General features: G+C 37.4%; 1 protein-coding gene across 5 annotated transcripts in view; it reads right to left on the reverse strand.

Annotated features, from left to right (window-relative positions):
• Positions 1-1,519: 1,519 nt before the first annotated feature.
• Positions 1,520-15,057, reverse strand: part of C2CD2 (C2 calcium dependent domain containing 2) — a 46,434-nt gene continuing 32,896 nt past the window's right edge. For 4 of the 5 annotated variants that reach the window (XM_042458641.1, XM_042458639.1, XM_042458640.1 and 1 more), the window contains 5 exons: positions 14,137-14,308; positions 12,527-12,640; positions 11,598-11,725; positions 9,936-10,251; positions 1,520-3,745 (listed from right to left, as the gene is read on the reverse strand). In XM_042458641.1, coding sequence (XP_042314575.1) covers positions 3,510-3,745; positions 9,936-10,251; positions 11,598-11,725; positions 12,527-12,640; positions 14,137-14,308 — 966 coding nt within the window. In that variant the 3' untranslated portion in view covers positions 1,520-3,509. Of the gene's footprint in view, positions 3,746-9,354; positions 9,392-9,935; positions 10,252-11,597; positions 11,726-12,526; positions 12,641-14,136; positions 14,309-15,057 lie in introns of all 5 variants that reach the window. The other variant, XM_042458642.1, reaches the window with a different exon arrangement.

Raw genomic sequence — 15,057 nt, forward strand, 5'->3', positions numbered from 1 at the left:
ACAACAGGAAGAAAATCTTCTAGAACATGGCCACATAGCCCGAAAAACCCACAAAAAGCCTTTTTAATTGTTTTTAACCTCTTGTTCTGTGCTTTAGGTTTTCTGACTTTCACCATACATGAACAGACTTGTTTGAATTCTTTTTTGGTGATTTCCTCCTTTTCCTATATGTTGTACATGTTCCTTTTGAATCTTAGCCCAATAATTGTGTTTGTGTTTATGCAACAGCACAGCTATGCCTTCCCACATATTTTGCCACAGCAATGAAAGCAGTGACCAGGGCAGAGAGAGCAAATATGGCCCTAAGGGCATTTTTGTAGTTCTAGTTCCTCCCAAATCCTCTGGATGCCAGGTGTGTATGTGGGGGGGGGGGGGGGGGAACAGCAGTACAACCCTAAAATTGTGTGTGTGTGTGTGTGTGTGTGTCATGTTTTAATATAAAAAAATATTTGCTTTTCAAAATCAGGAATAGGCTTCCAACCTCTTCTAGCTTTCACCTTCCACTTTTTGCCATATTGGCAGTCTGTGTAGCCCACAAAGGATCCCAAGTAAGAGATAATTAGCTCTCAATCTACTAAAGTTGTCCTCCCTTGAACTAGTGGGAAAGAAAAAAAGAAGTGCAATTTTCCATTTGAATGGTGGAAAATGCCATTTTCATCCCATATAAGCAACTTGATAAAGTTATGCCTACAACATCAACACAGTACTAGTTCTTAAGAATATTTACACTAGGGTTCCCAAATCTCAGGTCCTGGCCCTTCTGTTCCTCATTGTGAAGGGTAAGAATCGCAGTGCTACCTCGAAAGGTATGTAATGGGTGTGTTTATTCCTCATTAAGTAAGCTTGGTGTCTTTTCTTTGAATGTGCAACCGTGGTTGACACTAAGTATGTCATGTTTAATTTCATCACTAGGGTCTTCCCTCTGTTACTTATATAACAAGGGGCTATCTTTTGGTCTCAGGCTTTTGTGACAAAGTCTCAGGACCTGGAATAGTCCTGGCCTGGCAACCCTAATTTGGACCTTTGCAAATTACTAATGAATAAATCGCACATTGTTCGAAACAAAAATATAGCCATACCTTGGGAAGGGGCAGGAAAAGCATAGAGCACTAAACAGTATTCCTCATCTTTAAAAAAAGATGGTGAAGAAAATCAGGTAGAATACAGAAAAATAACCTTTTTTGTACAAAGTGTTCTATGTGCCAATAATTTGGTGTTTGAGGCAAAATCCAGTAACATTTGCAAAACCACTTATTTCTAGACTCACTAAATTACAAATAGTTGGGGAAGATATCTTTTTCACTTCTGTTTAAACAGGGCTTCCCAATGGCTGTATATTTAAGGCTAAAGAACTACCACTTTAGTTTTTAGTTTTCAGAAAACAATCTGTGCCTTAGTGTCATATCTAAAACCTTTTTTGCTCTGGGAATAAACATTTTTAGTTGTATCATCATCCCATCCCAGTGACCTGATGCTGTGTAGTTCCATTAAAAAGAAGAAGAAAACCACAATTAACATAGTATGCTTTGGATTTTTTATATCCAATAACAGAGCTTTAAGACTTTCAAATAATAGTTTTTAAATATTTTCAAGTATTTGTAAGAGCAGCAACTCCTTTTCTTTTATACAGTTTTGCATTTCAGTTCATTTATATGGCATCAAGCTATACAATAAAAGAAAAGCCAAGACTCAATACTTTTGCAACCCAACCTTTACATCAGGGATAGGAGGAACAATTGTCCTCCAGATATTACTGGAATGCAACTAAGACTGATGGAAGTTGTAGTCCAATGAGATTTGGAGGGCCTCAAGTTTCCTTCACCTCTTATTTATATAGGAGCAAATCCACTGATTATGTTAGACCTTACTTTTAGAGAATCAAGTAGCCTTCCAGATGCTGCCAAGATTACAAGGCCCAGTACTTCTCATCATCGGCTGTGCTGATTAAGGCTGCTGAGACCTGCAGTACAGAAATATCTGGAGGGCCACATGATTTCTGCTCCTCCTTTTCTAAAGAAATGAGTCTAGGATCACAATCATAGTGTTTATTACAAAAATGTAATATTTCATGAAGAAATTAATTCTCTAGAGATCAGACTATAATAGAACATCCTAAGAAAAGCGTGAATTTGCCCAGTGTTGTTAAAATTGTTGCTTCCTTTTCATCAGCCTTGTTTTTGCATGTCAGACCTATGAAAAGCCTGGATCCAACACTACTATTATAGCTTATGTAAACCACTGATCTACACCAGGGATATTATTACATAAACAAAAGCTATTTCTTTATTTCCTGGTCAAAATGCACTGATAGCATTGATACCAGGTGTTGGCTGAATAAATTAGGAGACCTTGATTCTACAGTTCACAATGAAGCCAAAATTATCAGAGCAAATCTCCAATTAAGTATGGTAAGGTTTGTAGTTTAAATAAGAAATGTGTGTATAGTAAGAATATATAGACAGTGATATGTATTCTTTTTTTTACTCAGTAACAAGGAAACAGGGAGCACAATTTGCCCCTTGTTAGTATTTAAGAAGCGAACATTTCACACTTCCCTTGACCTAGTTAGTTCCAAAATGGAACAAAGAAAGAAACTCCTGGAAGAGACTACACATGCGCAGTATAATGTTATCCTTCATTCCACTATGACAGAGTACATCTGTCTATTAAATTGAAGACTCCCCAAGGTATGGTGCAGTATTGCCAGTACAGTATAATCTATTAATGGAAATAAGAACATGAACTGGCAAATAGTCTGTGAGCAGCTCAGAACATAAAGTGGATGCTTCCAATGGTATATGCACAGAGTACTAAAATTATATTCATAAGTAATTGTGCATGTTACCAATCTCTAGGGTTATTGATGAAAAGCAAGACTCATTTATACAAGTTTAGCAATGATGTATCAGCATTTCATTTCTGTGTCCTGAAATATTTTAAGGCTGCAGTCCTAAGCATTCTTACCTGAGAGTAAGTCCCACTGTACACAGTGAGATTTGCTACTGAGTAAACATGGATAGGATTGCACTGTAAATGTATTTTGTAGTTTTTATCAGATCAGGATTTCTCGGTCTTCTTTGCTTTTGTTTTTGCCCACAACACCTTATTTTAATCTGTATTGCTACTTTTCACCATATGATATTACTTTAAAATGCAACCATGATATGTCACTATTAACATACATTCATGCAGACAGCTGTCCACTATAATTCCCTGGTCCTCAGTGCTCAGTCCCATATTAAAAACACATTTGAAACCTGTTTTTTTTTTTTTTAAAGACATACTGTTTTACAGACTAAGGCTCCCTGATCACAATTAGCTGACTTCCAAGAAGTTTGGACAGGACCGAAGCCTTGTTTGCAGCACATTAAAATTGCTATAAGCTTTCCTCCACAATTTCACGTCCTTGCTTTATTGTCCACGGACCATAACATTAGTCAATCTCATTAAGCATACAAGTCTATGTTTCTGTAAATGAGCAGGTCATATAATTTGGCATGTACTAGGTGTTATGGTTCGACTGCATGTGGTTCAACTGATGTCCCATTCAGTTTGCTTTTGCTCTTGCTCTTGAAGATAATTTTCTTGTTCAGAATGCGTGTTAGGGTTCCTCCCTTTTTTCGGGTACCATCAGATGCAGGCTGCTGTAGATAGATCAGGTCATTATGTGACTGGCTCATTCCTGGGTCTTTTTGATGATGCCGCCGGAGGAAAAATAACTTTGCACTTTTCTTTAATATTCCACCTGTAATAGTGAAAATGTAAAAGGTTTTAATACAAACTCTTTCTTTGAATAACCATTATCTGAAACAGTGTTATTCTCTAAAACAAAGCACTTGATCACATTTCTAATTAGATTCAACTGGCATTTAGTACAGAAAGAGGAAAAAAGTTCTACAACTAAGACTTGTAATAAACTTGTGATAACAATCTTATGCACACTTCAGTTGGACTTACTTCTCAACTGATACTTATAAGACTGCAGTAAATGGTCAGTGTACGAGGTGCTGAAGCTGTGATGATTTTCCTAAGTCCAGTTTATTCAGTTAAATTCAACATGCAGTTATTTCCCATGGAATTATGCCCCATAACAGAATTGTGAGACAATGGTACACAAATGTAAAAGGTTTTAGACAGAACGTTTAAATCAACTAATCAAAGTGTAAATTTCATGCAAAAAAGTTATACATCTGTAGCAAGCAATACATAAAAGTAGTTTAGACAGAGAGAACTGAAGAAACAGGTTGTGATAAGAGTTTCACAGTTTGGGTGAGATAAGCCCTCAAGTAATAAACGTTTCTCAAATGCTTATTTAGAAATGAGAGCTCAGATCTTGATGAAGTAAAAACCAAATCCAGGTGGTTTCAACAGCAGAGTTATTTTTCAAATGTTCCTTTAGAAATCAAGGGTAGTGCAGCTCTGACACTTTGCTTTCTTTGAATGTGGCCTTCAGATCAACAAAACAAGCAGTTGACAGTTTTTACAAACTGCTATTTTTATGGACATGATATTGGGTAGAAATTTTTCAGTATTACTTTCTAGAAAAAACATTTTTTTCCTATTGCTTTTATTTCTTTAATATATTCAATGATCTTTAATGCTTCATGTTTGCACAGTATACCACAGGAGAAGTGCAGGAAGCATTAGTGCAATGCCATCGTCCCACTGAAAGGAAAGTGACACAAGGACAGTTCTCTTCATAAGGCTTTCTGGACTGAGATACAAAGAGGCTGTGAGGCAAGCAATCAACCAAAAATGAAAGTGTGGTTCTAAATGAAGGATTTCCTTAATTTATCAAGTGAATGCTAGCCTTTAAAATATGTGCTTATTAATATATACATAGATAAATAGATTGACATGCATATATGCATACATACTCAAGCTATCAAGAAATTATTCATTCACTGGGAGATACAAACTAGACTCTGTAATGGCCTACAGCCCAGTTAGCTTAGTTTAGTACGCCTACCTCAAAGGAGATGTATTATCCATATCTATTGCTTATTTGGATATGTTGAAATGTATGCAATACAATGGGCCCTTGCTTTGGGCGGTCTGATTCCGGGACCTCCCATGGATACCACAATCTATGGATGCTCAAATACAATGGCATAGTAAAATGGTGTCTCTTATATAAAATTGAAAATTCAAGGTTTGCTTTTTGGAATGTACATACTTCTGGATATTTTCAAACCGTGAATGGATGAATCTGTGGATAAGGAATCCGTGGATACGGATTCCCCCTACTGCATCTATGTATCTTTAAGAAATAACTGCTTGACTAAGCTATTTTTTGTTCAGAAACTGTTATCTTCAATAAATCAATTTGAATAAGGGTGGAGAACGGAGTAGAGGAATACTTTGACCTCTCGGCAGACTGCCTTCATGTGTCCTGTGCAACTTAAAAGTGATGTCATGTGAATTGTAGATCCCACTTTCTGTGGTAAACCAGTTGTCTTCACAGGTTGTCAGAAATTTGGAGGATAGTGGGTCAAATCACACCAAAATCCCAGTTTAGACAGTGTGGGGTGATTTTAGGTGATGCTCCATTCATTTTGAAGGAGGAATTTATGGGTGTGCGAATTGAGAGGGCTGCAGGAAAGGCAGTGAGGGGCCACACTTTGCCCGTTCTTGTCTTTAATGATTTGGGGAGGTAAAGGAAAGGGCCAGTGTGACAAATATGTACCCTTCAGCTAGGAATTAGATGGAGTCTTATGAAATTCTTTGTACAGTACTTATACCAGTGATGGCGGACCTATGGCACACGTGCCAGAGGTGGCACTCAGAGCCCTCTCTGTGGGCACATGTGCAGTTGCCCCAACACAAAGTTTGCCAGAGTTTGTTACTAGAAAGCCAGAGGGACACAGCACTTTGCAGTAAATAAGTGGGGTTTGGTTACAGTTTGGGCACTCGGCTTCTAAAAGGTTCACCATCACTGACTTATATTAATGTCAACACCCTTAATTATTACAATATCCACAGTTTGGGCAGGGGGAACTAAGAATTTCAAATTCAAAGATATAGCTGTGTTAGTGTGGAAAATCAAAATGCAAAGGAACCTTGTAACATCTTTGAGACTAACTGAAAGAAAGAAGCTGGTACCATGAACTTTCATAGACTTGAGCCTCCTTCCTCAAATGCAAAAAGTAAGTACCGTAGGCTCAAATCTACGAAAGCTCCTGCTGCCAGCTTCTTTCTTTCAGTTAGTCTCAAAGGCACTACAAGATCCCTTTGTACAAGATTTTCTTTTTTAAAAAAATTATTTACAGAAAAAATGACCAGTCATTTTCTGATGATGAGAGAAGAAATTAATTTATAGCAACTTGGTACCCTTTTAAAATGTATTTTCAAGAAATGAATGGTGAAGATGGATCTACAGCTAAATCAATTAGATTTTTTTTTGGTGTAGCAGATATTAATATATTATAGAAATAGAATAGCTAATAATATACATTACGCATCGGTGGATGAATGTGTAGACCAAGATATATTATTTGTAGGTGATTTGATTCATAATGTATGACTATATTTGATGTATTGTATACAATATAATTATTATATATTATTGTATTATAAAAGCCAACTCAAGTTTTCAAAACTGCAGAAGAGGGCTGTTCTCAGGTTGTGAGACTTCCTTCCGTGGGAGGTTTGGTTGGCTCCTTTTATGCTTTCTTTCCACCGGCAGGTAAAGACCTTGTTATTCAGAGAGGCCTTTGAAATTTAAATTATGTAAAAGTAGCATGTGCAAAGGCAAGATGACTAAACTGAGACTGCTGTACTTTGGACATATCTTGAGAAGACATGACTCACTAGAAAGGACAACGATGCTTGGCACTGTAGAATGCAGTAGGAAAAGGAAGACGACTACATTACAGGTGGATAGACTCAATCAAGGAAGCCACAGCTCTGAGTCTACAAGACCTGAGCAGGGCTGTTGATCACAGTGTGACTAGCAAGTCTCTCATTCATACAGCCACCTTAAGTTGAAGTCAACCGTAGTTAACAACAACAAGCATGTTAACTTGAGGTGGTGTGCTGTATTTTAGTAATATTATGTTAAAGGTGCTTTAAACCATATTTTTCAAAATAATACGGTTATTTAATTCTTTAACTTTTGTATAATAAAATTTTAAATCAATCTTGTTTTAAATTATTGGAAGCCACCTTGGATCCTATTCCAGGAGAAAAGTGGACTAAAAATTCAAGAAAATAAATAAATAAAATGTTGGTTTGAGGATTTTTTTGAAAAAGAGTTTCTCTCCTTTAAAAGTTTATTTGCATCACTAGTATTTTAATTATTCAAAAGGTATGCTGGGAATGCAAGTCATACATCAAAAAATTCTGTGAACAGGAGGAAAGATGTGTCCCCTTTTCACAATCACCTCTTTGGAATTAATACCAGTTGTTGATGTGTGCTTTTAAGTCATTTCTGACTTAAGACAACCCTAAGGTGGTCCTATCATGGGGTTTTCTCGGCAAGATTTGTTCAAAGAGGATTTGCCATTGCATTCCTCTGGGGCTTAGAGTATGTTACTTGCTCAAGATCACCCAGTGGATTTCTATGGCCGAATGGTGATCTGAACCTTGGTCTCCAGAGTCTTAGTCCAACACTCCAACCACTGCATCATGCTGGTTAATACCAGAGTGCTAAATACATTAGTATCAGAGTGCCAAATATCTTCAGACTGCATCAGTCACATGCACATGAACACACCCACACATCACTGTTTCTGTAAATCAAGGGTACAAAAATATGGAAGGTTTAAGGACCATTTTTGCCCTATCCTGGACCTCTGTGGACTATCCCCCCCTCGTCCCCCAACTCCCCCACAAATTTGGAGTCCCCAGAAAAGGTAAATCACATTGCCTGCGCAATGCCGGAATTTTTCTCTCCACAAAAGGCATTTGTAGGAGAGAAGGAGTAACCAGTTCATCATTTCTGCTAAAGACTGCTTTTGCTTTTAAAAAGTCTCCAGTGAGGCAAAATTGCATTGAAAAGCCATATGCCCCAGGCAATCCTGGGAACACACTTCGCCCCTTTTGGAACAGGGCAGGACTCAGATTTTCTGGGAAGGTGAAAGTGAGTTAGGGGAGTCTGTGTACTTGGGACCCCAAGCAGACCAAATCCAGCCAACAGGTCACTCTTTGCCTACTTCTACTTTAAAGCTTATGCTGGATCACGATCCCTTTAGCTTTATGCGTTCCAAAGGAGGCAGCAAACACTTTTATGAACATGCACCTTTCCTTTCTCAGGACAATACAGAAGTACTTTGTTCTCTTGATCCGAGAACCAAGTGTATACAATGTTACAAGACATGGCCTTGGAGAGGCTCTGCATGCACAGGCTTCTTGAACATGATGCATTTCCACAGTACGTGAATTGGATAATTGGACAGTGACAGTACTATGCCTTCCAGTGTAGGTTTGCACAACTCTCACCTGAAGAGAATGCAGGCAGCCAGTGCTGAATCATGCCACATACATACCCTTTTTTTCCTTTGCAGGAGCTCTGCAGAAACTTTCTATCTATCACTGGAGTTACCTCTAGTGCAGAGGTGGGGGAAAATGTATTTTCCCCCTGCAGCCCTCTCAAGTATCCTCTAATGGAGTGAGGGCACATTTTGGGCCTCCATGGGTAATTTTAGGCACAGAAAGGGCTTTTTAAAAACAACTGGAAGTGACTTCTGATCACTTTCAGTTTTGGGAAACAAATCTTTTGGGCCTAAAATGGCCTAAGGGGACTAAAATATGTAAAAAATGCCCCCAACCCCTAGAGAACATTAGGGTAAGAAATTGTGGGGTTTTTTTGTGGTGGGTGGGTGTGCCCCCTAAGGTCTCCTGCAGGGACTAAAATGTCCCCCTAGCCTCTGACAGTTGCCCAGCCCTGCTCTAGCATCTCAACTAGAAAAGACTTTGGCTGACAAAAACGTTGGGAGAGAAGGCAAGAACAGCAAGCCAAGTGCGGATTCCAACATCATCTGCGTGCTTTTCTGGTACTTTCCCCACATATCCCAAACCACTGCAGTACATGCTACAGGGGGTGAGAGGCATCTGAACATGTGTGATTGCCACTATGACAAGTACTCGGAGCCTCCTATTATGTTTATTGAGGATTTACAGACCTTAATTCTAGATGGAGAAAACTACTACTCCAGTTTTCCCATAGAAGTTTAGCTTACATAGGTTAACAACTTTACCAGCTAAGCAGTCTTAGAATTACAGCCTGTTTTAACAACTGTGTCTAACAGCACAATTTGCAGGGAATATGGGCAAACAGAGATTTTTTTTTTAAATGGCTTATTTGTTAGATTAAGTGTCTCACACAAGCCACAGCATAAGACAGAAATAACTTACTGTGTATGCAATTAATTCTGCTTGGCACAGTAGTCCACTTAAGTTTATAAAAAGAATGAGTAAGAAAGATGAAGTCAGAAGTATAAAAAAAATGAAGATTCAACATATGAAAATGACTAGCTATACTGAGTTTTGCAATTTATGGGAACAAGAGATAGGAATCCTAAGACCTTTTGATTTTTGTGACCTCATGTCCCCCGGACCCTCCCCCATGAAAACTGAAGAACTATAGAAGATTTAATTAAATGTGCAAATCTAAGAAGCTTGATAAATGTATACATGCAAATATCATTTTTAGAAGCCCTTTTATGTAGGCACTTTAGCCAACAGTACTATAAAATGTGCCATCTCAACATTACACATAGCACAAGTTGCTAAGGAAGAAGGATGAAAGAACTATACAAAATTGTTAAAAAATCTTTAGATGCTGAAAACATTCCCTTTTGTTTGTTTACACATGAAGGCCGACATAATTTAAACTAAACCAACAGAGAGGGTAAAATTTTATAGCTGTCTCATAGTACTAAAATGTTTTAATGTCTCAAAACTGTTTTAAAATATAGCTCTTTAAAATACTGTACCTTTGGATTTCTTCATAGTTCCAGATTCTGAGACGCTTACAGAGCTCCCAGACATCTTATCACAGTCTTGGTCTAATAGTGCATTGCTTTGCCACTGCTGACTACTGTCATCTAAGGTCCAGTCATCATGGCTGTTTTCCTGGGGTTCTTCATAGGTAGGGATCGTTTGGGATGCAGACAATGATAGTTTTTCACCAGAAAGGGATTGCACAGGTGACCCTTCAGCACTGGAAGTCACCGCTTGTTTATATGACCCATCCATGGTTGCTGCATAGTCCAACATAAGTGCAGCTTCGCTGTCCTGAGATAAATTAGTCTGAAACAATACAGAATTATTTGTACATTTCCATCACATTGGTTTTGTTTTCATATTATCATTTATTTTATTGTGTTTTAAAAATATAAAGTAATATGTTTTTATCTGAACACAGTATTTAAAGTTGTGAGCCACCCTGAGTGCCAGTTTTGAGAGAAATATGAGATACAAATTAAATAAATACAGGTCTGGGAACCAAAGAACATGCCCAAGCTCTCACAACAATCCTCCTCCCTACCACTTTTGAACAGGAGATTCCCTATCACAAGCCCCTACCACCCCCACTTTTTGTTAAAACACGAATCATCAACATTCTGCTGTCCCAGCCTAGGATCTCCACTGCCCCGTCCCGGATTCGTCCCTTCTCACTTGCTGCCCCTCACTCCTGGAACCTTCTTCCCCCATGAACATGGCTCATCACTTCTTTAACCCGTTTCAAAACTGAGTTGAAGACTATATTGTTCAGGGAAGCGTTCCTATGCATTGTGTGATTGTTTTTTTTTATTGTTATCTTACATTTGACTTGATATTTGATATTTGATGTTTTTAACTTGTTGCCTGCTTAATTTAACTAATTCTATCTTGAATTATTATCTATTGTTTTATATGTTTTTTATTATCCTGTAGAATGTACACCTTTGGCAGGTTTCATTTTTATCGATTTTATTGATTGTATGTGCAGCGCTGTGTAAATCTACAGTATTATATAAATAAAGTATAATAATAATAATAACAACAACAACAACATTCTAGGAAGTATGATTATCTTTAATACTAAATTACATGGCTCCCATGTTCCTTCTTTGGACAAGAAAAGTTTTTAGTTTTTAGACAAGAAAAGTGGTCCAGGAAATGCCCCCCCCCCACACACACACACAATGAAGTCATCCACTTCTGCTCTAGGATATTTCAACAAAGACTCCCTATAATGTGATTAGTCAATGTACCAGGTACAAACATGAAAATGAAGCTTCCCCCCGCCCCCGCCCCCAAATTTTGCTTTATAGCATTTTTTTTCTTTAGGTTTGCACAGAAAGCAAATCCACTGCTTATTCTGTGGATTCTAATTTTTACTTTGACTGGAGTATGGTGAAGTACAGATGACTGCCTTCTCAGTTTTTACTGCTTTGTATGAAAAAATTCTAGTAACAACCAATATAACATTTCTGATGTTTCAAAAACCCATTGTTTCAACTCCAAAATATAATGCTGAGCTGGAATAGAACATCAGTATTTTTAAAATATTTTTATAAAAAATAAAAATAGGAAGAAAATAAAAAGTTAAAATGTATTTTGAACATATTATATTATAGAGCGCTTTTGCTTGTGAAGTTGATTAATCTTACCTTTGATACCCCTGATATTATGATCGTACTTTTTTTCCTGGGAGACTTGAGTTTTTGCTTTGCAGATTCACTGAGCTGTCGAATAGCTACTTCAGCAACAGGATCTGTGCCGTTCAACACCAGTAATTCTGAAAATACATACAAGTATGACTAGATGCAGAGAACAACTGAGAACAGAGTAAAAAATTCAAGTAGGAATGCAAGTAAAAACTCAGCTTTTAAATGTAAACTGACATTCAAAACATTTGATGCTATTAAAACACAAAAATGTTAAACAATAAAACTGTTAATCCTTTGCCTTGTTCCCATCAGACAGGGGATAATATGATGTGTTAATGCCCTGTGCCAATTAGCAAGCTAGCTGCTGCACACTGTGCTACTTTTGAACATGGAAAATTTTTCAATTAAAAAGGCTAGCACATGCAGAAAGATGTGTCCTTCCTTGTGTTTTTCAGCTTGTGAAAATCTTTCATAAGACAATGTTTATCATGCTATTTCTTATACAGTCGGCCCTCGCCTTACGCGGGGATCCGTTCCGGATCCCTCCGCGTAAGGCGAATTCCGCCTATGTTCAAGCCCCATTGGAAACAATGGGGCTCGTGCACGGCGGCGTGGTGGCGCATGGGCCGCAACGGGAGCGCACGGCCATTCAATTGAATGGGACGCGCCGCCCCTGCCGCCCCTTCCGCCCCGCAGCTTGAGCGCGTAAGCTCAAGTCCGTGTAAAGCGCGCCCGCATATGATGCGGGTGTACTGTACCTCAGAATAAGTCATATGAATTAGTCTCAAGAACCATCCACATTGAAGGTCTGCTTGTGAAATGTTTTTAATAGCACAATTGCATGAAATGCAAGTCACATGTTTAGGATGGTACAGGTGGATTTAATTCCACATTATACACTAGAAACCAAAACAAAAAAACCTCTTTACCTGTGTCTGATGAAGATAAAGCCTTGCTTACTGAAGTACTCCGACAATGGATTGCTTGAACTGACAAATCCTTTTCAATCACCTTCACTTTAATAGGACTTTGAATTGGTGAATCTAGTAGTACATAAAATACTTCAGTTATTTTCTCATCTATACTTTTCAAAAGTATGTTCCTTAATGGAGATCTGCTTAGATGAGAGACATATGTTCAATAAAAACTGGAATGTAAATCTACCGACATTAAGATACATGGCTACATCACTGCACAGACTTTAAAAAAAAAGAGCTTCAAAGCAGGTAAAAGGGGTTTTTTTAAAAAATTCTTCCTCCAAACTGCTTTTCCAGTCAAAACCTGCCCTTCAAAAAAACAAAAACAAAACAGACACACACACACCCTGAATAGGCTTTCTGGAAGAAAACCAATACCCATACTGGAAAGCCAATAGTTAACACAATTCTGTGCTTTTAATCTCAGATGTTACTTTTGAGTTTTTACTTTAGAAGCTTGTAAAGAGGTCAAGAAATAAAAAATAGTCTCAAGATCAATTTACTGTGATCTGAACCAGACGTTTACTGTTTATAGTGTGTCTTATGATATGGAATACACACCCTTACTTCTGTCTTGTAAGTGAACTAGTATTTAAAGTATACATATGTTTTCTGTGCCACAGTAAATTTATTCTTCATGCTTGGAAGATTCCGCCACTCTTAGGCTGAAGGACAGACAAGTTTTAAACAGATTTTTAGAAGAGACCTGTGCTAAATTAGTAACAGAAACAGTGCATTCTTGATGCAGTATAATTTTGCTGACTTATTTAATCATTATTGTAGGTGCACATATAAACTTGCTTTCTTGCCAGTTCTGCAACAGAACTAAAAATACACCCAAAGAAAGCCTATATCACAAAGATGACAAGTCTGTAATTCTATGCCCCATGACTATAGGCTGACATTTGTTCGAGTTACTGAAACATTTCTAAACTTTTTACTTTCTTATTTCTGTCACAAAATACTCACACGACATCTGGGTTTTTTTTAAAAAGAACAACAATCATACTTGGTAAATAGTTTTCAGAAAATATCTTCAGTTAAGGAAGGGGAAGATGGGGAAATATTCTTCCTCCTTCCCACCACCCCCTGCAGTTTCAAAATCTGTTCCATAGGATTAGACGATCTTCTGAAGGAGATCCATGGGGGAGGATTGTGAGGGAAGAAAGAAATAAGTCTGCATGCCCAACTCTAGATTTCACTCAACATTTTTTGTACCTGTTACTTTAGCAAAGGTATGAGATAAAAGCTCCTTTGTGAATAATAGCACTGGGGGGAAAAATATATTATTCCACTACCTGACAAATCAGACAGGATTTAATAAAACACTTTAAAAACATTTCCCCACAACTAGGAGGACACAGTGCTAATTTTTGAAACCATGTCAAAGCTCACCATAGAAATCATTACCAGACTGTATTGGTGCAGGTTTAGGTTGGTGGGACGTGATCAGATATTGGCACCACAGTCTTAAATAATTTGTGTCCTGTCTTTCATGAATTTAGAGCTTCAAATGTAACAATAAAAAGAGTCAAAGTTCAGAAGAAATTCTGTTTTGTTACCTGAATGCAGAACAGATGGTCTCCCTTCTATTAAAGGCTTGGCTTTTACAGCAGTAACAGTAGTGACCACAGTCCCACAGGGCATCACAGTTCGATCCTTCTCTACTTTAGTAACAGGAAGCTTGGCAGAAGACTGCAAAAATCTAGTCTCTGAAGGTTCTATATATGAGAACTGGAGAAAAAGAAAATTAACTTCAAGTTTGAATAATTCAAAATGAAATATACCAGTCAATGTTATTTGTTTCATTTTTATAAAGAAATTGAAAGGAATTACAATGGTCTAATTTTAAACTCTTCTAAAAACCAAGTGCAAACAATTTTTTCCCCTAAATTATTTGAGCAGATACAAGAGTAATTTTGCAAAATTGTTAAAGCTGCTTTGCAGAACTTGGAATGCCATTTTTAAAAGTTGGTGCATAGCCTATACTTAATTTTTCAAAGTAACACAATAATGAAAGAGTTACTTTGTTTTGAACTAAAATGCATCTTAAGAAAAATAGCTGCAAATTCCCCACAATTACCTCACAAAAACACATTACAAATAAAAAGTAAATCTTATTCAATTTTGGGTTTGTTTTTTAAAAAAAAAATTTTTTTTTAATATTACCAGTTGTTGTGTTGTTTTCTGAAAAAATCCACTGCTATGCAGTCACTACCCTCAAAAGCAATTAATTATACAGAATGGCATTACTTGTAATGCTTTATAATAATAATAATAATAATAAAATTTTATTTATACCCCGCCCTTCCAAATAGATCAGGGCGGCTTACAAATGCACCTTAGTGCAGCAAATACAATATAAAACAGGTTAAAAACAACATCATCTCTTCATAAAAACAATAAAAACCCCTTAGCCCAACCTCACGGCCACGAGTGAGGAGGGAGGCCCATAGGATGTTTAGTCGGGGAATGCCTGATTA

The sequence above is a fragment of the Sceloporus undulatus genome, chromosome 3, assembly GCF_019175285.1.
Source record: "Sceloporus undulatus isolate JIND9_A2432 ecotype Alabama chromosome 3, SceUnd_v1.1, whole genome shotgun sequence".
NCBI classification, from domain to species: domain Eukaryota; kingdom Metazoa; phylum Chordata; class Lepidosauria; order Squamata; family Phrynosomatidae; genus Sceloporus; species Sceloporus undulatus.